The sequence below is a fragment of the Pholis gunnellus genome (genome assembly GCF_910591455.1).
Source record: "Pholis gunnellus genome assembly, chromosome: 11".
NCBI classification, from domain to species: domain Eukaryota; kingdom Metazoa; phylum Chordata; class Actinopteri; order Perciformes; family Pholidae; genus Pholis; species Pholis gunnellus.
The window spans coordinates 21630181-21652131 of NC_136538.1; the positions used below are offsets into that span (position 1 = coordinate 21630181).

At 41.9% G+C, this 21951-nt stretch overlaps 4 protein-coding genes across 6 annotated transcripts in view; 2 read left to right on the top strand and 2 right to left on the bottom strand.

The window, feature by feature from the left end:
* Positions 1–1496: 1496 nt before the first annotated feature.
* On the bottom strand, positions 1497–5815 carry cbr1 (carbonyl reductase 1). The gene is made up of 7 exons (XM_079168298.1): positions 5727–5815; positions 4529–4643; positions 4124–4293; positions 3713–3820; positions 3321–3529; positions 2930–2983; positions 1497–2380 (listed from the first exon to the last, which is right to left on the bottom strand). The coding sequence occupies exons 2-7, from the start codon at positions 4639–4641 to the stop codon at positions 2207–2209; spliced, it is 828 nt and encodes a 275-aa protein (XP_079024424.1). The 5' UTR covers positions 4642–4643; positions 5727–5815; the 3' UTR covers positions 1497–2206.
* A 100-nt stretch (positions 5816–5915) lies between these two features.
* setd4 (SET domain containing 4) lies at positions 5916–11008 on the top strand. Its single transcript, XM_079169363.1, has 13 exons — positions 5916–5957; positions 6438–6527; positions 6635–6730; positions 6913–6950; positions 7363–7451; positions 8043–8279; positions 8520–8579; positions 8779–8908; positions 9057–9231; positions 9420–9498; positions 9662–9742; positions 9889–10012; positions 10202–11008. Exons 2-13 carry the CDS (start codon positions 6452–6454, stop codon positions 10376–10378), a joined length of 1362 nt encoding a protein of 453 aa, XP_079025489.1. The 5' UTR covers positions 5916–5957; positions 6438–6451; the 3' UTR covers positions 10379–11008.
* Positions 11009–11180: 172 nt separating this feature from the next.
* cryzl1 (crystallin, zeta (quinone reductase)-like 1) lies at positions 11181–15597 on the bottom strand. 3 transcript variants are annotated; one of them, XM_079169365.1, is made up of 13 exons: positions 15431–15597; positions 15026–15103; positions 14657–14729; positions 14508–14552; positions 14191–14259; positions 13880–14013; positions 13610–13721; positions 12791–12889; positions 12496–12608; positions 12277–12382; positions 12143–12188; positions 11490–11598; positions 11181–11409 (listed from the first exon to the last, which is right to left on the bottom strand). In XM_079169365.1, the coding sequence occupies exons 1-12, from the start codon at positions 15485–15487 to the stop codon at positions 11502–11504; spliced, it is 1029 nt and encodes a 342-aa protein (XP_079025491.1). In that variant the 5' UTR covers positions 15488–15597; the 3' UTR covers positions 11181–11409; positions 11490–11501. The 3 variants fall into 3 exon arrangements, with proteins under 3 accessions (XP_079025491.1, XP_079025492.1, XP_079025490.1); XM_079169366.1 differs by having other exon boundaries at positions 11182–11409; positions 11500–11598; XM_079169364.1 differs by having other exon boundaries at positions 11182–11598.
* Positions 15598–17026: 1429 nt separating this feature from the next.
* The window catches only part of itsn1 (intersectin 1 (SH3 domain protein)), a 37680-nt gene continuing 32755 nt past the window's right edge, over positions 17027–21951 (top strand). The window contains exon 1 of the mRNA XM_079168873.1: positions 17027–17168. The gene's annotated coding sequence lies outside the window, so the exon portion shown is untranslated. The remainder of the gene's footprint in view (positions 17169–21951) is intronic.

Below are 21951 nucleotides of genomic sequence, written 5' to 3' on the forward strand. Positions count from 1 at the left end.
GAAGTAATTCTCGTGCTCATGCAGCAATTACAACCAGTGATGATCGTGGTCACTGTGATTATCAAAGCGGGTGTGTGATGGGGTTTCCCTTGGCAGAGAGCAGGGATTAGTGGATTATCATCTCTGTCTCTCTCGCTCTGTGGATTAGTTTTTATCTACGAGGTAATCAGGGTTTTTACTCTCGTCTGACAGGACTACAACTCCCACAGTCGCACACAGCTTTATATCAACAGCACACAGACTCACACAGGCCGCTGTCGTATTGACACAGAGACTTAAAAACTGGGCCGAGAGGGGAAGCGTGAGAGATAAAGCGCAACAATCTGGATTTACATTTTCGTACAATATGAAACCACCTGAATGAGATTTGACCTTTTTGCATTAACAATGTGCTCTGGGTGTCTGGATTTCATTCAGGTAATGGAGAAAGATATGAAAATCCAGGTGCACATGCATGTGAAAACACATTTTGGAGATGGATAACCATACAAAACACCTCGGGGGGGTCAAGGTCACATTTGTTTCTCCTTATCTAATCATTTGAGTTTGCAAATAAATAACAATAAAGGAAGCAGTTCTGTGGCTGCAGTTGAGGTCACCAAGGTTGTGTCCATGGCAATATTTATATATTATTAAAATTCAAGAAGGGAATTTGGAGGGCTGCAGAAGTTTACCTTCTAATTTCACACACAGGTTAGATAGTATCAGGTAAACAAAGTATTAAAATTGGCGTTTTTTAGCTAAACTACTTCATTTACTTTATTTTAATTGAATATAAAATTTACAAAATAAATTAATTGAAATGAATAATGTGAATAAGTCATATGTATTAACTAAACAAAAGATGTAATAGTTAAATTACTAATCATGTGAAATTTCGTGATTATTTTTTAAATACTCGTGATCTCTGTAGTCTATTCCTAAAATCATACGCTGGAATACAAATACAACGGAGGTCTGTGAGAATGAATGCAGTGGAAAGTTTTAAATATCAACCAGCAGATAAAACCCTGAAATAAATTATGCACGATTGTGAGGGAGGAAGATGGTAAAAAACCAAGATGGTGACCACAGATGAACTCTGGGTTTATTGTGTGTGTGTGTGTGTGTGTGTGTGTGCAGCTATATCACACTCACTAAAGCACACACACAAACACACATGTTGCCCATAAATAAAGCCATATTTGTGTCATGTGTCAGCTCTGTTAATATTTCTCTAGGGAGGCTGTCATGTTTTGTTGGCTGTCGTTAAAGCTCTCCATAAATGTGTCTATAAATAGGAATTACTGTTGTAGGTGCTCAATACGTTAAACGGCAAATCACAGGTAACCTACATTTCATTTAACCGCACGTTTGGTGCTTTTTCTCTTTCAAGATAAAAGTGTGAGTTACACAAAATCTATTTTCTTATGAAATAAACGTCTTGGCCACTAGGTGTCACATGTCACTACTCAGACAACATTCTTCACATTACAGAGATAAAGAATACAACAAGGTACCAAAGGAAAAACTTTTAATATTAACCCAATTTCTCTTATTTATTTTTAAAGTCACATTTTCTTCCCAGAAGTCTGTTTTCAGACATTTAACCAGACATTACATCTTACTGTCGTTTACCGTTTAAACTCCTTTTGCTGCTTTAATATACAGAACATGATTTCTGTTTTAAATATGTGCATCGTGATTTTATAGTTGATCAAAATTACAATAAATTTGCGATGCATACTTAGATGTAACATCGGTATATTGTCCCGTTTTCGCATTGTTAATTAACATTGACAAGTTTTTTAGTATTTTGAATCTCTTTTATTATTTTACTGAAAGCAAAGTAACATCTTGATGCAAAAGCATCGCATTGTAGAAAAGACTTAATTTGACAGAAAAGCATTTAATTTTGTTAGATCTCAAAACATGTAAGCTTCATCCTGTTAAGGCAAGGTTTCCCTTTTCATGTAAAAAATATTATGTTTATTCTAGCGAAGGCAAAGTGATGAAATGGAGTTTTAACAACAGCATATAATGAATAGATGTTGTTACATATAACCCTGCAGACACACACACATAAACACATATCACATAGCACACATCAGTGTTCCCTTGCTTGTGTCCGATTTTTGAAATGTTTCCATCTTTTTTGGAAATCCATATTTAGTGGAGGTTTTTGGCAATTTAGTGCTGAATTGGAGACACTGACACGTTGGCCCTTTCACCACTGCTGGACTTCTTTATCGGAGACGAACTTCCCGTGAGGCTCTGCGGCTCCGGGCGGCAGCAGCGCCAGGTAAACCGGAGTGATGGCGCCCTCATCTGGGGACTTGGGGGCTTTCGAACCGGCCATGTCGGTGCGCACCCAGCCTGGACAGCAGGCGTTCACCAAGACCTGAGAGAAACGATAATAAAAGCAACACCAATGTACGTTAGCAGCGAGGCTTTCACTGGGAAACAAAAACCCACCGAGAGGACAAACTGATGTTATTGTGGAGGAAATCCTTCATTTGTAATTAGCTTCCCTGTGTTTTGCTTTACAGGAAACATAAAGGCAGTAAGACAATACACAAAAGAAAGACAATATCCAAAAATCGACACATCAGAGGTTTTTTAAATTATTAAAACAGAAGATTAAACAGTAGAATAAAAATTACAAGGCAGCCACAGTGAATAAAAAGTCCCAATATCAAATCTGTAGCAAACAGAAAAGTGTTGAACCCTGATTTAAAGCAGCTGAGAGTTTGAGTAGTAATTGTCATAATTATCCTCCCAGTGATTAAGTTGTTCAAAAACTAGGAAAAATAACAGCTGAGCCGAGAAGTGAGGACATGGAGTGCATGAAACATTGTTTAACTCAGTAGTTTGTTAAAAGAAATAAAAGTTAAAAAGAAGAGTCGGTTCTTGTTGTTTCATTAAAAGACGTTTATATTTCTCAAGTTACCCCGTCATTCGGTCTCTCCTTGGACAGACGGCGAGCATGGATCATGGACAGGACCTGAGGACACACACACACACACACACACACACACACACACACACACACACACACACACACACACACACACACACACACACACACACACACACACACACACACACACACACACACACACACACACACACACACACACACACACACACACACACACACACACACACACACACACACACACACACACGTGAATACTTAATGTCTCTATGAAAGGAAATATGGCATTCAAGAAGCTTTTCTAATGACTGACTGATGAATCTGACTTTCCATTATAATTACTACAAACTCGTGCTGGTCCCCACAGGTGAGACACCTGATCAAAAGGTCTGACTGGTCCTACCGTTAGTCCAGTCTTGGACGTCCCATACGCCGTATCGGGCCAGCCGCCCTTCTCGTGCTCGCCCTTCTTGGCCTGGTCCACAAACTGCTCCATCAGTCCGTTCAGCTCCTCCTCTGAGATGTCCTCGCTGCGGAAGCGCTGCTGCAGGGCCGAGTTGCACTTGTTCAAAGTGCGGGCGCCGACGAAGCTGGAGACGTTCACCACGCGACCTGAAACACACACAAAGAGGATGTTTGAAGCCGTTACCAAAGCCAGGAACATTTTACGTCTTGACTTTGGTGCGATCAGGAGCTACTGGAACATGAGAGACAGCGGTTATACGTTTTACTCTGAAGAAGACACTGATCTGTTTATTAAGACAGAGGACTTCTTCTGTTCTGCGTCTTCTTTACCTCCGGCTTTGATGAGCGGCAGGAAGTGAGTCAACATGTCTCTGGTGGCGAAGTAGTTCGTCTTCAGGGTCACCTCGGCCTGGACTGGAAACGGAGTTGTGTCCGCCGCTGAAGAGAGCGAGAACAAGAGAGATGATGTAATTATCACCTCCTTATTGGATGAATTACTTCAATTCATACTCGTAGCTCAAAACATCAGATATAAAGTCATTTTATGCATTTAGGGGATTAAAAACGGCACAAATGAAAACACACATTCAAATATGTTCACAAACTCAAATATGTAAAAATTGATGAGAACAAGATGAGTGCACCTTCTTATTAATTTAGTTATTATAAAGAAAACAGATTTTATGGGAAAAGGGAGATTTTACACACATTTTACACAGTGAAGTATCGTTGTAAACCTACCTTTGAATGCGATCCCAGCATTGTTGATGAGGACGTCCACTCCTCCGTACTTGTCTTTAAAGAAAGCAGCAGCGGTGGTGATGCTCTCCAGGTCGTTGATGTCCAGCTGGTGAAACTTTGGCTTCAGCCCTTCGGAGACCATAGACTCCACTGCTTCCTGACCACGGCCGCTGCAAAAAGAGAAGAAAAGATTTAGTTCATTTTAACTTTATTCCTTTGTTCCATACGCACATTTTCCAATTGATATTTCATATCATGTGATCACATTTTGTATCTGTTACCCGTGTAATTAATGTCCCTTTTCGTGGGTCAGGTTTCTCTAATAGATATTTAGGTGAAACATGAGTCATCAGTGATACTGCAGTATGTGGAGGCCTGGCAGGTGTTCCCAGGTGAGCTACCTACACGTCTCTGGCGGTGATGTAGACGTCTCCTTGGTACTGCTTGCAGAGCGATCGGACGATGGCCAGGCCGATGCCCTTGTTACTGCCCGTTACCACTGCAACCTTGGTAGACATGTCTGTTCACAGAGAGACATCGGCGTTCGTGGTTCACATAAGATTTGCCGATTCATGGTGACACATTTCAGAAAGAAAGAACAGTGAGAATTGTTCTAAAATCACTTTTTAAATCTGATTTGTGACAATCTGTCTTATAATAATGTAAAAACTCTAGCTGCACCCGCCTTACATTAAACACACAAAGCTGTTGGTTCGGAAAGGGTGGGGACTTTCTGAACTCCGTCCAAAATAAACAATCAGCCGTATAGGATGAGATTCAAAAGGGATAAGATTTGCTGAGTCATGGTGACAATATATGTGAGTGAGTGAGTGAGTGAGTGAGTGAGAGAGAGAGAGATTCTTTAAATTGTTTATTGTCTACTTTGATATAAGTCACTAAAAATGGGAACCTATACTGTGAACTTTTGCATATTCACTGGTCAATATTTTGCCCTTTTTTTTCGTACCGTATTTTAATATTTTTTTAATATTTGATTGTATTTCTTGTTTCTTGCTTATTTTATCTACTCTTACTAAGTTAATGTGTATGCCCCTAAACGCCAAAGCGAGTTGCTTCTATGTGAAAAGCTACTTGGTAATACACCTGATTCTGATTAATGTTTGATAATATAAAAAAAAAATGTAAATTGTAAATACGAGGAACGGGTTCAGTTTAAAAAAAAAAAATATTCTATCAAAAATCCCCAAAAGAGATGAGGAGAATTAAGGGATAAAAAGTGCACGAGTAACTGTTACGACCTTTAGTCCAGATACAAACCGTACAATGTTGCAACCGTTGCAATGTAACGTTAACGTTAACGTTACATTGCAAACTGGTTTAACAAAGATTCATTCATGCAACGAAGGTGTGAACCAGCAGTTAACGTTATATAACTCAATGCATTGGGTCATAATACAAATGCAATTGGCTGTTACATTGTTTCAGCTTTAGGAGCTTTTTACCTTGTTTCAGAACAGCGTTACATAACAAATACTGAAAACAGGTCGGCCTACTAACTGAAATATGCCAGTCAAACAAATGCAGATACTATTATATGCATACTAATACATTTCTAACTAGTAGTAGACTGGAGGTTTCTTACTTTAAGGTCTGGAAGTGTTGAGTGAACCTGAGGTGTTGAAGCTGCAGAGAGGAGTGAAGCGTTCAGGAAGAAGAACGGAGGGAACAGAGGAAAAAAGGGGGAGGAGAGCTGGCGATCTGCGGCGCAGTGTTACTGCGCATACCCGGAAAAAAACAAGTAAACCACGTGGGTTTGACCCGAGGAGCAGCCCGTACAGGACGAAGACTTTATATAAATGAGAATAATATCTAGGTATTGTGCTTGGTGCTCGTTTCTTACAACATCTGCATGATAGTAATTAGGCACGTGTTAAATAATTTACTCCTTCAGTTTGTTAGTTACTTTGGATTTTAAGCTCTGTGCTGCCTTCACGAAGGGTATAATGTTCAGTTTATGTTGAAACTGTTAAAGAATATGATGATTTTTGAGACTGTAGTTTGTGTTCGTCTCCTCTACCCTCAATGATGTGAATGGGTTGGACATAATATTAGAAACACCTCGTGCTCTACAGAATACAGGCTTTAAAATAACCATAAAGTTGAATCAACACATCTGTGATCATTATAACCATAATGCTGGACGGATATATTGCACGGTTATTGTGTTAGATTGCATTAGTTTTAAACTAGTGTACCTAATAAACTGCTATAATAAACGCATAAAGGAGCTTTGCCTCCAACACCTCAGGAAGTCACCACATGTTGTGTGAATGTGTGTGTTTGTCTGGTCCAGGTCCAGGTGGGGTCATGAGGGGTCGCAGCCATCGGGCTGGACGAGCTGCGAGGAAGAGGAGGCAGAAACAAGAGAGCATCGTCCAGTCGGGTATAAACCAATCAACAGCTGTATTTCTAATGTCTCTCTGCTGTCAGCTGTTTGAGCACAGATGGTTCTCTCTCCCATCACCGGCCTGTTTCTCTCTGTTTCCTCAGTCTCTCTGTGCCATGAGCTGCAGTATGTGAGGCTGATGAAGTTTCTTCACCAGCGAGGATTCACCTCAACGCTGCTGCAGCCGGCGCTCTTCACTGGTACGCCTCTGGTGTCCTACTCTACTCTACTGTACTCTACTGTATTCTACTCTACTGTAGCAGCAAATCTGCTTCTCCAAACCTTTCACTGCACTCAACCCCGTGTGTAATAATCTGAGTGATGGATTGAACGACAGACTTTAAAGTGTATGTGTGTGTGTTTGCTGCTTCTGTCATCACAGACACGGGGAGAGGACTTCAAGCTGTCAAGAGCATAAAGGTAAGTCTGCATCTGACTGAATGAACTACGACACGTGTGTGCAATTTATATAGCTCGTAATTACTTACATGTCTTTCATAGGAAAGAAGTTAACAATCACATAATTAATAAATGTTCTCCTTTTAACAGTAAGGCTGGCGTTCTTTATTTTTAAGTATTTTCCTGGTGCACACGTTCACATCTATAATTATCTGCATGATAGATGGCTTGAGGCTAAATTAACATACTTAAAACTAAACAAACATCTAATCAGATACCTCAATTTAACCAGTAGTATAATATATATATATATATATATATATTTTTTTTAATTACGTTTTGTTTGATTTCGGTTTTGTCATTCATTCTTTTTTTTATCTACATTATTTCTTGAGTGTTACAATCCGTCTCGTTGTCTCTGTTCTTCCGTCAGCCTGGCCAGCTGCTCATTTCTCTGCCACAGTCCTGTCTCCTCACGACCTCAACTGTGCTGGACAGCTACCTGGGACACTATATCAAGAGGTAGAGTCAGACGCATTCATATACGAGTGAATACAATCCGTCCCAGCAGCCCTGCAGCAGCTTCTACCTCTTCAAAGCTCCGATGTGTCATAAGGATGCTGATCCAGCTCTGGTACTTTTTAAAGGGGTGCTTTGTGTTTTTGTCACACTGAATTGCATTAAAGAAGAAGATTAAGGTAAAAGAGAATAAGTTAAAGAGTAGGAACACGTGGTAAATTTGAATAACATTGTAAATATGCATACAGACACAAGGGGGGCGCCAATTATCACAGGGGTTGCGCCTGGATTAGTCTGCTCTGAGGTTGTCAAAATTGGATTCGCACATAAAAATCATAATAACACACTTAATGGATAATTTAAACAGAAAAACTATTCATTATAAAAGGTATATTCTTGTGTCCTCACTAAAAAATAGTAGGCTACTTAGTACGCCACATTCTGTTCAAAGCCGGCATTTGTGCACAGTGTCAGATAAAGATTAAGGCGACGCTCGTATTATTAGTTTTATACTTTATTTGTAGAATGAGAATACAGGATTGTTTCCCAATTGTGTGATCCAAAGTCGGTGGTCATTGCTTGTGTCTCCACCAGCTGGAAGCCCCGCCTCTCCCCCCTGTTGGCGCTCTGCGTCTTCCTGGTGTGTGAGCGCCACCTGGGCGAGGCCTCCGATTGGTTCCCCTACATCAACGTGCTGCCCGCCGCTTACACCTGCCCCGCCTACTTCACCGACGACGTCGTCGCCGCTCTGCCGAGCGGCGCGCGGCGACGGGCTTCAGAGCAGAGGGAGGCGGTGCGACAACTCCACTCTCTGAATCAGAACTTTTTCAGGTGAGCTCGACACTGCAGCCAGTTATTCAGGTGTCGTGAGAGAACACGTACGGATTAGAACCAGCAGGGCACGAGTTCACGCACACGTTGCGTAACGTAACTTGCAGAAGGCGCACCTAATCTTTGCATTGAGATGTTATCCCTCTATGCTCATTGTCATTTTCAACATTCCATCAGTCTTCTTTATTGTGAACAATGTCGGTGTCGTCCCAAGATGTCAGTGATTTATTCTTGATCCAGATCTCTGCAGCCACTCCTGAGTCAGCCCGTGGATGAGGTGTTAACATGTGAAGCATTGAGGTATGCACGCTTAAACACACACACACACACACACACACACACACACACACACACACCTAAAAGTGGAATATAAGCCTAAGCATTATCTTGACAGTTGGGCAAAGTTCAAGTTCATTGGCAATGAAAATGTTTCCAGACTATAATTTGTTTTCTGTCAGGTTATTAAGCTGTGACCCTCCTCCTCCTCCTCCTCCTCCAGGTGGGCGTGGTGTAGTGTCAACACACGCTCTGTCTTCATGTCTCACCCATCCAACGACTCCCTCTCTGGACAAGATGTTTACGCTTTAGCTCCCTTTCTGGACCTGCTCAACCACCGCCCTGACGTACAGGTAAGCGTCAAACTATAGTAAACGCATAACCACAGACCTATGTGTAAAAAGCGTATGTGACCTATTCTGCTTCCTGAGTTGGGTTTTAACTCATTGGACAGTTGAAAAGATGGAGAGCCAGTCATGAGTTTCCACCTTTTTTTTTCAGGTGAAAGCAAGTTTCAATGACGTGACCAGATGTTACGAAATCCGGAGCGTTTCGGGGACACTCCGCTACCAGCAGGCCTTCATTAACTACGGGTCCCATGACACCCAGCGCCTGATGCTAGAGTACGGGTTTGTCGCCCCCTGCAACCCCAACAGCGTGGTCTATGTGGATGCAGGTGAGCTGCAGCAGGAAATACAAAATCACTCGTCATCTTTAGCCCCTGAAGGCCACACAGATTCATGTCTGGTGTCTTTGTGAATATTGCGGTTTGTTGTTTTTCTTGACACAGTTCAGGTTAAATGTAAAAGTTGACGACGCCGTAATCGTAAGTTTGTGCTTGTGTGTTTCACTGTGGTCCCTCAGATCTCCTCTGTGACGTTTTAAGAGGCGACGGGAGTTTGGATCAGAAGATCAAGTTTCTCAAAGAGAACAATTTCCTTCAGTAAGACATTTACATTGTTATTGTTCCTTTTATGTATTGTACGGTTTGTCTGTAAACCGCTGTAATACTGCAACTAGATACGATTATTTTATAAAATAAAATAAAATAAAAATCACTCCACGCTTTTTTCCCTTCAACTCCTCTTCCTCTTTCCTCCCGTCAGTAATCTCACCGTGTCCAGTGAAGGTCCTGGTTGGAGGCTGATGACGGCTCTCAGACTGCTGTCGCTGCCACAAACACTGTAGTAAGAATACACACACACACACACACACACACACAGTATGTGTATATCTCCACTGTTCTAGACTCTACGTCTGTGTCGTCGGTCAGCTTGTCAGTATCGACGGTGAATAACTGATTTATTACACGTGTGTGTGTGTGTTTTCATAGCCACCTCTGGAAGGCGGTGTTGCTCGGCCGGGTGCTGTGTGAGGAGAGAGAGGAGTGGAGCGTCCAGACGGCCAAGACTCTCTGTCAGCGACTCCTTCAAGACTCTCACACAGCTCTGGATAAGGTGTGTGTACGCACACACACACACACACACTCCACCAAGTATCAAGCTATCAACCAGATTATTTTTTTAATGACCTGGTGTGTGTGTGTGTGTGTGTGTGTGTGTGTGTGTGTGTGTGTGTGTGTGTGTGTGTGTGTGTGTGTGTGTGTGTGTGTGTGTGTGTGTGTGTGTGTGTGTGTGTGTGTTTAGATCGCCATTCTCCTCCAGCAGTGCGACCAGCCGGTCAGGGAGCAGCTCCATGTGGTCGAGTCACTGCGACAGGAGGAGAGGTGCATCCTGGGAAGCTGTCTTGAGCTACTGGAAGGCCCGCCGAGACAACCGGACGAACTCTTATCATGCCAACCTGATGTTGACGCCGTGAGCTGATATCTGATTGGTGACAGTCGCTACAAGAAGCAAAGTTATCGGCTGCACTCGGCTCCGTCTTCATTTCTCAATCTTGTGCCTCCTCGCTCCTCCGGTTTATGGGCCGTAAATCGATCTCAGCACTCCTTCTTGTAGGACGTCCCAAGATGCATCAAGACGCTTTTCCTGGAGGAGCTGTAAGCGAGGACGCACCGGTGACTCTGCCACACTTTGTTTTAAAATGGCGGCTCCGAGGCAAGGATGTCTTATTTTGTTAAATGCACCTCCTCTCTCCTTGCTTTCTCCGCTCGTATCTCCCTTTCAGGGGGAGACTAAGACACGAGTAGAGGAGGCGAGGAAAGGAATTAAGGGTGTACAAACTGGGAAATGGGACTGACCCATGTTGATGCTGGACAATCTCCATGTTCCTGTTCTGCTTGTCGACCAGTACGACCGACAAAGGCAGCAGCAACGCCCGACGTCTCGTGACCAGAGGGTCACAGGTTTGATTCCAGATGCGCTCAGAGAGCTTCTGCTACGTTATAATGACCGTACGTAAGACGGTGAGGATCTGGTCACCACCATCAACAGTTACACACTACAGTGAAGTAGAATGACTGTAAAACTGTTCTTGTAACCTTCTGGACTCATGTAAGACAGATTTGTCTTGTTTATTGTCTGATTTAAAGTGACAGTACAGTTCCCGATCATTTCCATTCAGGAATCTTGTTCGAGACTCAAGTAATTACTAAATACAGAATACAACAACTGCAACAGGTCGTTGCTGTATTTACACCAAAATCAAGAATTGCAGTCATATGTTTTGGGATAAAACGTGTATTTATTGAGTAAAAAGAAAAGTTGTAGATTCTCAATGTAATCTGAATGACAGGCTTTAATGTGGGTTGTAGTCTGAACTGAAGAAAATAGATTCTTCCTGCAGCTTTAAGTGAAGCCGGTCGGGTGAACTGGAGACTCTGATTATGAGTTTCTCTCTCAGACGGGTCATGATGTCTTGTGCTCCTCTTGATGCTGAGACGGGTTTCAGGCCCCTAAAAGAAAATTCACAAGTAAAAACACTTTCTAATCGTTCACTTGTTCTAGTAAACAGCTGGATTCCTGTGAATTGTACGTTGTTTTACGGTCAGAGTTGAACAACAGCCTTTTTCTTCTGGTGACGCTGCACAGTCTCCATGATAACCGTGGCTTCATAGAGAGGGACGGCCTCCTCGGGCTGAGGTCTAGAGAGACGGATTGAAACCAGACAGAACACCACATTACGTTTGAGTTAAGTTATGCGACAGTGCTCTTTAAACAGTGGGCTGTAATTCCCCATTGTGTGCAGGTTTTGGTCTTAAATCTGTGTCAGGTCTTTAAATCACATTTAGAGGCATTAAAGCAAAACCAGGCAGTGCATGTTTAAATTTGTAAATTTCAGAGAGTAGAGAAAAAAAAACACAAAACTGGAGAGAACTGGATACAGAGGCTGAGCCCCGTCCACTCCTATGAAAGTTGCGAAGTGGAGCATGAAGCTCAAAAAGATACAGCGTTTTCTTTAGCCCCGCCTCCCAGCCCTCGGCCCCGCCTTGTTCTCTGGCTCATTAACATAAAGAGATGAAGGTTTCAGTGCATTTCACATCATAAAATAACTTCTTTATGATTTAGCCTCACCTTTATGTGATGAGTTTCTGCCAAGAAATACTGAATTTTAATGTATATTTGGATATTTGTATTCATCGACACCAGTATCTGTGGATAAACAGACAGCGTGACGCGATGCCTTACCTGAGGACTCCGGCAGACATCTTCTCCACGATGTCCTTGAGGATATCTGACACGAGTCTGTCAAGGAGGGACTGTATGTACCTGATCGTGTGCGTGTATGCGTTATAGATCACACGCTGTGTGGAACAGGATACGCAGGTATCTCCCCTGCTGCGCTGATGAAGCCGTCCACACTTCAGGGTTGAGGAAAGACATGGAGGCGGATTTTAAGTACAGCAGTCTGCAATCTGGAGGATCCAGCTGTTAAAAACACAGTGATAAATAAGACTGTAAGACGTTTTTTAATCTCTTTCTAATACATTTTAAAATGTATAATAGACATTTTTGAAGCAGAGGGATTTTAATGAACTCACCTGCAGGTCTTTGTGGGTGGTGACCCAGTGCCCCCCCACTCCCAGCACACTGATGATGTCATGTTTGTGTGGGAGGAGCTTTGCCTCCTCTGACTCTTCCTCTTGCAGACGCACTACACACACACACACACACACACACACACACACACACACACACACACACACACACACACACACACACACACACACACACACACACACACACACACACACACACACACACACACACACACAGCTGGTGTTATGATGTTGGATCGTTGCTCAGTGTGAATCAGACACAGAGAGATGTGTTTACCTCCAGAGTCGACCACGATATCCACTCCCAGTCCTCCCGTCTCCTCCAGAACCGCTGGCAGCAGGTCTGATGGGCCGTTAAACACCGGAATAACTTTGGCTTTGAAACAAGAGAAACAGAAACATTATCTCACGAGTCAATCTGGTTCATAACGCATTCAAAAAATTTCTAATCTGCCAGTTTCAAGCCAAAATGTCTCATTGGAAGTTTGTGTTAGTTGTCATGGTTGTAGTTTTATCGTTTGCCACAAGGTGGCAGCAGATTTCAGATATTTTCACTTTTTAAATTCAGTCTCCCTTCACAACATTTATTCATTTTGGATCTTTTTCTTTTTTACACATATTTAATCAAGCATTGTTGGTGAGAGCCTGAGACTTACCAACAACTTCCTCTCTGTAATTGTTGTGCATATGATAAATATTGAACTTGATAATGTGTAAAAAGTTCTTACAAAAACAACACATCCGATATACTAACTGATTTCATCCTGGATTCAGACAGACGAGCAGGGACACAGAGCGATAAACCTACAGCTCATGTTGGTTAATCAGACTGAGACGAGAAGATCAGCAAGGAAGCAAGAAAGAGAAGATCTCACCTAATAAAGGATCCTGAACACCTGAGGAAAGTATGACGAGGAGGAGAAAAGAGCAGAAGAAGACAGGAACAAGACGCAAATAACAGGTGAAAGAGGAGCGTGAAATAATTAGAAAAGAAAAGAATTGCTGCGAGTTCGTAGAAAATGCATTTCAAATCGAGTTTTAAATAAAACCCTTTTAAAAGTGAACTGCAGACGTCACAACGTCGGCCTGTACTTGCCTACGCTGGGCCGAAGCTGCTCCAGGAATGTGTGTTGTTGCGGCGAGTGTGACGTCGTGAAAACCTTCACTCCGTGGTAACAAGCCAGCTGGATGCACATGAGGCCAAAAGACTGAGGGCGGAGCAGAGACGGGAAAACATCACACTTAATTCTGTCTTTATTATATCGTTTTTAAAGAGTAGAGAACGACAAAGATGCTCTTGATGTGCTAAAACTGTCCCGGATGCATGTTTCTCCACCACGTCCAGCTCTTTACTATTCTTACGTACGCTGGCTCCGTCCAGCACCAGGAGTGTGTGTCCCGCTGCCACGCGAGCGTGTGTGTGCAGGGCAGTGTAAGCACAGAGGGCGTCACGCAGAGCTCCGGCAGCACACACCGAGCTCAGCTTCTCTGGCTTCTGAACTGCAGAACAGAAACACACACACACACATGTGCTGGATCAGTTTTTTACAGATGTATTTATACCTCTTTCAGATAAAGGGCCGTGACCTGGAGTGCCTTTTTTGCTGCTCGTTGCAAGAACAAAGTGCATGTTGTGCGACATGCATTGGTGTGTGTGTGTGTGTGTGAGAGAGATACCTAAATAGTGTTCATCTATGTCAATGACATCGCAGAGTCCAGAACAGGGAGAGTCCAGAGGCAGAATACCTGGAACGGGAAGGTTGGCAACGTCACAACATCAACCATTAAAAATGATAGGGTGTAAAGTTAAACTCATATTTTAATGAGTCAATCGCTTATTTGTCACCCTGTTAAAATTGACTTAGCATTCATTTAGACATGACAGCTTGGAATCACATTATTTAAAAGTGTTTCCACCATAGAAACGATAACTGTCCACACAGTTTACTCTATATTTCACCAACAACCACTGTAGATACATATAAATGTCTTACCTACAACCTCATCCTCCGGCTGGAAGAAAGACACCGTGGCGCCCACTGCGGGGAAACAAAACACAAAAACTAATTAAAGTGATGTTGACAAAAGGTCTGTATTCCTTTCAAACAATCAGATTAAAAAGTGTGTTTTGGGCGTTAACAACCTTGCAGCACGACCCCGGCCACCTCTCTGCCAACAGGAATGAAATCTCTCTTTATCCCGACGTCATCGAGCAGCTGGAGCAGAGAGAGGAGGAGTCATCACTATGGCCATTTATTAAGTGACCTTTACTGGCGTGAATGTTAGGAAACAATACTGAAAAATACAGCCACAATTCTGATCTTATCTTCCTTATCTTTTGTTCTGCTGTACTCATAGATGCAAACATGTAATATATTTATTATCCTGTGTGCAGAGTTCACATCATCATGAATCCTTTGTCTTGGATATATCTGTTCTACTGTCTGGTTACAGTCTAATCAGCAAACAGTCACGCTCACATCCATTAAGACACCATCTTTGATTGAAGTACCTTAAGGTCCAGCGGGCTGAGTCCACAAGCCTTTACCTGAACCCTGACCAGGTGGCTGCCTAAAACCTCTGGGAGACTCTGCAGGGAAACACACAGACATAAAAGTATCTTTATAAGAGAAATACAATGTTAATAAAGACACACAAATACAGATTGTAAAGGAGACATTATGGATGCGTTTGATGCATGAAGTCAGCCATCAAACAATCAGCATTTTCATCCCCTAAACACTGTAATACAATTCAAACTGTTGTCTATAAACTATTAATTGTCAATGTTTTCTCTGCTGCACAGTGGTGGAGCCACCGTTACACACGTGCAGGTTAGTTTCTTTTTGCTTTCCCTGATTCCCGACGCTTCAGTGTGTGATGTGGCTCATGATGATAACACGAGACACAAACTCACCGTTTCCTGGATGACGAACTTGGGCTCCGCACCAGCTCGGCAGTACAAACCTTTCATGCTGTTTGCACCTTTAATGTATGCAGCTGCACGGTCACAAGACAACCAATAGTCCTTAAACGTGTATCTGTTTACTGCTGTAGAAGATGTTGCTGCTTTCCAGTTTCCTGACTCGCTTGAGTCAGCTGACCTCTTCTTCTTTGTTGTTTACATTTTTTGCTTATAGTATTAAAGACCATCACAGCACCGCCCTCTATTGGCTGTTATGGATTACCTCAAAGTACGAGACAACTACTACTGACACAAAGAACTGACTAAAGTTAAACTCACATGTGGAGTGAGGGAACCATCATCGCCCACAATTTATATGTATTAACATTTCTTTCATCCACCTCATCAGTTCAGCTTTGTGTTTGCAATCATGTGCAAGCAAACCATTAATATAGTCCACAACAGCTTCACTTAATAATATCATTTTGTTTTGATCTTTACCTTTTACTTCTATTCTCTCTGAACCATCATCCATGGCATTGCATTTTAAGTGCAGTTTTAAAGTAGATATCTGTTTAATTTAAAGATTTCCTTCTGTTAGTCTAATTACTAGAAGGAAATGTTCTAAACCAGATGCATGAGCAGTGCTATTCAGTGCATTTTCTTTTCTTGATGGCGAAATGGGCTTCCATTAATTTCAGATTAGATTTAAGAGGAAATGGTGCATAGTTACAAAATCATTACATGACAGGTTAATAACAGACCATCTCAAGGTGTGAGTCAGACAGAAGCCAGGACATTCTGATGTAGCATTTCAGAATCAAAGCCTTCAAAATCTCATTCATGAGCTAATTTCAAATCATTCATGAGACAATTTGTCTAATTTCAGATTAGATTTTAGAGGAAATGGTGCATAGTTACAGAATCATTTCACAGGTTAATAGCAGACCACCTCAAGGTGACACTCAGAGAGAAACAGGACATTCTGCCTTTCAAACCCCTTCAACAAAATGTTATTTGTATTTGTATTTTTTACTTATTTACTTTTTTCCGCTAGAAATAAAACAACATTTCAATATCTATTTTTTCTTTTTTACTTTTTTTCCGCATGGCTGCTGTTTTATGTGACTAAAATGTAATATTAGCTATGTTGAATTATATATCTATTTTCTGTAATTACTCAATCGTGATCCTCCCCATTTAGATAACAGATCAAATAGAGAATATCCCCCAAAATATGAACATACAACTGGGAATTTTGTTATGTTCTTTGTTAAATTATGTCACATTTTTCTAAGACCAAACAGCATAAATCTTTTGTAGCTTTATTGTATTTAGCTTCAAAGTTTTACCATTCTGATAGACATCCACGTAATTCTTATTTACATCTTTGTTGGTTTTTGATGTATTTTTAAGATTTTTTTATTTCTATTTTTTTATTTTATTAAACAGCAGCCGGTCCGGCAAGAGGCGCAACTAATCCTTTTAATAACAGCTTCCCATATAGTTTCGAAGCCAGTAAGATCTCGCGAGATTAGCCATCACATATCGCGATACTTCAGTAAACGTTACCCCATTTTCCAGCTGTCCCTCAATCGGTCGGGATTTCGGAACCACCACAGGAGAGAATCACCGGGAAGGGTTTCGTTTTGGTGATAAAAAAACCAGCAAATTTACACCATCACATGGTCACACAAACACGCGACGAGCTACTACATCCCGTATTTCACGATGGAAACTGAACTATGAGGTAAGAGTGTAGTATGTAACTGACGTTAGCTTCCCACTGGTTAGCCTGCTTGCTAGCTGCAATGATAGCCAGTATGCTAATGTTTAAATCACTGCATCTGCACTGTGCAGTGTGTGTGTGTCTGTGTGTGTGTGTGTGTGTGTCTGTGTCTGTGTCTGTCTGTCTGTCTGTCTGTGTGTGTGTGTGTGTGTGTGTGTTTGTCTGTGTGTGACCTGACGTTAACATTGACTGGGCTTGTTGTTAACCTAAGCCTCGCTTACATTAGTAGGTATTAATATTATATATATATATATAAAGTTAATACTATTAGTAGGTAATATATATTCATGGGTGGAGGTTTTTTCCCCCTTCAGTTAGCATAGCAATTTGCTAACATTAAAACCTGATGTGTTAGTCACAGCTGCACACATCTGGCTGACTAGTCCCGTCAAAACAAGCCGCCCGTAGTGCCCTATTGTATCTGTTAACAAGTGCTTTTTGGGGTTGTTGAGCAAGGCACTAATGCAGGAAGTGAAGATGAGTTGACTAACAGACCTTTCCTGTAACAGTAAAAAAAAAAACCTCACACACACATCCTCAGCTAGTTGTTGTGTTACTTAAAGGTTTGGGAGACTTTTGCAGATTTGAAAACACCATGTCAAGTGAAGTTAAAAGTGCAGACTGGTGCTAAATGTCTAGCATCTTGATTTAAGATAGAATGATGCTTTGATCCAGAACAAACCTTAGCTTCACATCTGTGTTGTTGTTTGTTTAACACTGCTTCAAAGGTGCAAAGAGACATTTGCGATGCGATGCATGTTTGTCGTGAGCACCTCCCTGTGTGGATCACACCCTGCTGACAATAGCAAGTGTTTGACTGCATGTGTTGCTGACCCGCCCTCTGGTCTGCAAAGGGTTTAACGAGATTCCAACTATTATGAGAAGCGATTAATTAGTCCAGTTATTTGATCAAGCAAAAGTGGAAACTATTCTGTGATTGAAGAATCTCAACTGTCAATATGTACACCAAACACTTGAGTTTTTAAAAATGGATTCATCAACAGACCAAGACCAAACGTCTTGCAGAGTAAAGTTCCAGAGAACCTTATTGTTTTGAAGTCTTATTATCGTGTAATAATCAGTGACTGCCTCTGTCATACTGACTGAAAGAGGCCTCTAATGGGTCATAACAGGCACGTGATGCAGTACCAGTATTTCGGATATATACAGGAGTTAGGCAGTATGTCTCAGCTATGTGTCTAGCAGCCTTATCCAGATGTTGTATATGCATTTTAAGTATTGCTTAAACCATACAAAGAGTTGTGTAGGTGGATCATTCTCCAACTGAATGTTACCTTTGAACTCTGCAACTTAGGGGTGTGTATGTGTGTGAGACAAATCCTATGCATACACAGTCCTCTGTAGCTAAAGTGCACATTTGACCGTGTTTGTGGATTTCACGCTAACAGGAAAGCACACGGATATGGAGCGTTTCATTTGTGTCATAAATTAAGTTTTATGTCTGTGAGATCCCGGTTCACCAACATGCTCATCTCCAGTCTGTTCTTAGAAAGTTCAGAAGTTGGCCTGGGTTCTGGAGGGTGACTGTGTTCTTGCTCTAAATCAGGAGCACAGAACACAATTACTTCCAACAGATCCCGCAGGACGGCATTCAGCAGAGTGCTGCTTTCATTCAAGTCCAACAGTTTCAAATTATTATTTATCAGGAATGTTAAAAGTGGTGAAGCATTTTAAACAGGCGTGCACTAGCCAGATGGATCAGGCTGCCTTCCCCTCATTTTTTAGGATCTTTTTGATCCCTCTTATATAAAGCCAGTTCACCATCTGAAAAGGAATATTTGGTGACCTTATGTAAGTCACATGGCTGCTGAGGCCTTAATGCCCCTCCACAGACATTTCACTCTCTACTCCCAGTTCACCTGCTTCTTAACAACACTACAAATGTAACAGCGGTGCAGGATTCTTCCATTACTCAATTTATTTGTTCAGCTTGTTGACCATCCCAAGGCATTTTGGTCCCTGCTATCAGTTTATTACAGTGGGATAGCGCCGCTAACGTTAGCCAGCTGTGGAGGCTGGCAAGCATGTTGGTCGGGAGGGATGGAGTGATACAGGAGGAGCCGGGTGAGTGTCCCGTCACCTCTCGAGCCTCACAGCTTGACATCAGTGTGATAAGAATGTGTTGTGAGAGAGAGACGCAGGGCTGAGGGACAGTGTTTCCTTTAGTGTGTGAGTGAGAAAGAGTGTGTGTGCGTGTGTGTGTGTGTGTGTGTGTGTGTGTGTGTGTGTGAGAAATGCAAATGCTTGTGCCGTGTGTTTGAGTATGTAGAGTGTGAGAATGCTGATGTGAAGAGACTGCAGTTATTTTAAACCGACATCATCACTGTAACCATCCACGCAAGATGTAGTCAGCAAATTCCTGGTTTAATTACGCAGTTAAACCTTTTTATTATTTTTATTAAACGATGAGAATAATGTATAACACCTTTCAGAATCTACCACAGTCACAAGGGACATGTTCTCTATCTTCACAAGTTTAATTTACATTGATATAAAATGGCGGAAAACCACCAAGCAAATATTAATATTTTACTTTCTATGTCAGCCAGTAATTATGAGTCTGTCAATCATCTAATGACTCATCGTTTCTGCTCTGCTTCAGACTAAAACAATGGCCGATGGTGCACGGTGGTCGTGGCCGATGGCGGAAGAGTCAGAGTATTGTGGATTTATAAGAATTATTCACTTCAGCCTTTTACATTTGATGCGTTACCTCCCGATGAAGCTCTGTGATTGGACTCACTTTTGACCCGGCGGGATGTGAATGGATGACTTGATGAATCTTTGATGTGTCTCAATTTGTTTGCTTTTTTTTTTTTTAACCTTTCAACAAGTTGTTGTTCCTTCACCTCCAGCTGAAGATGTGTTTGGGCTTTCGTACCTTCATTGTGGTAAAGCTGAAGTATTTGATCTTTGCATCACATGGCATGTACACTGTTATCAGCTCTCTTTCAATAAAAAGGGTGTTTTATTAATCACTATATAGTAAATGTATGTAATGATGCTGAATCTTTAACGGTGGACCTAAGAATCAATAATTTCCTTACTTCTCTCTCTCTCTCTCTCTCTCTCTCTCTCTCTCTCTCTCTTTGTCCTTCAGACACAAAATCAGGTGATTGCCAGTTAAAGACTTTAAATAATCATCCTGTAAACTCAGACCAGTTCTCCCAGTCGACGTCTGAATGCGTGTCAATTTTAAACATGCTGCCGGGTCAGAACAAGTGTCCACAGAGGAAAATCACAAAGTAAGACCACACTATGTAGAAGTAGAAGTTGTTAAGACCACTTGACTGAAGTTGGCAACACCAAAAACACAAATTGCTAAATAGTCTGAGCACATAAGTGTGTAATTTCTTTTAAGTATCCATCATTGTGACGTCCACTGGGGCAGAGCATCAGACGACGTGCAGTTTTCCCAAATTAATCTATGGAAGAAGGGAAAGGGGGGATGTGGGAGGGGGTCCTCAGGAAAATGATGGGGGGACGAAGAGTCTGAACCCTAATCTGTAGTGTGTGTGTGTGTGTGTGTGTGTGTGTGTGTGTGTGTGTGTGTGTGTGTGTGTGTGTGTGTGTGTGTGTGTGTGTGTGTGTGTGTGTGTGTGTGTGTGTGTGTGGGGGGCTTAAACAGGCATCTGTCACAAGCCTTAATAACAGACCAACACTCCAGTTGCATCAATGCTCTAATTATACAGACTAATCCCACAAAGACAATACATGTACTGTGCACAGAGGAGAACACACTCATGACAAAGGACATGGATGCACAACAAACACATTCACATCTATAGACGCTAGACTTTTCATTGAAGTTTAAATTAGGTTTGCAGCTGGATGTTTCTGTCTGCTTGTATGTTTCTTGCTGGTGTCACAGAGGTTGTGAGTTTACTTACTGGTCTGAGGTATTGTGCTAAACAAAAGTCACTTTGATTCATAAGCAGCTTATTTGCTGGACAGAGTTTTGTCTACCTCTGACATCTCACTCGATTAGAAGAAGTAACTGTGCTCTCTGTGCTGCAGTTTGATGAAGGAAAAGCTGAATATGAGCCGTATAAATAATGTCACACCCTTGTGTTTTGGGATAATATCTCACTAAACTGACGTTTTTAAAAAGGTTATGGTGTGGTTGGTGTGATGATGCCTCTGGAGTCGTCATAAGAGAAACAATTGGAGGAAATACTTGAGAATTTAATGTAATAGTACCAAAATAAAAACTTGATAACTGTGGTTGAGTAGCAGTTTGAAGGCTCCCGTCCCGACTTTAGAACCGGCAAAAAATCAACCGCAGTCGCTCAACTGCTTCAATATTTTCTCAGACGTGAAAGAGTGTGTGTGTGTGTGTGTAGGGTGGGCTTTGTTCGTCTGACCTAGTTAAGCTGGTTACTTTGTCCTCCCACTCTGATCATAATGACACACACACACACACACACACACACACACACACACACACACACACACACACACACACTGAGGACCGTTTCCCACTGAAGGAACCGTCCTGGTGAAAATGTTCACCGCCGTGTCTGAGTAACTCTCTCTGTGTTTCAGCGCTGTGGACCTTCGTTACATTGTGATGGCGGCAAAAGTCTCAGAAACGGAAAATGGATTCTTAGAATCTCGTCAAATTGAACCTTTAAATGAGTTTTCTTACTGAAGGATGAGGGCCTGATCTAAATTTACATCACACTGACTGGAAAGAACAACCCACACATGCACTCATACACCC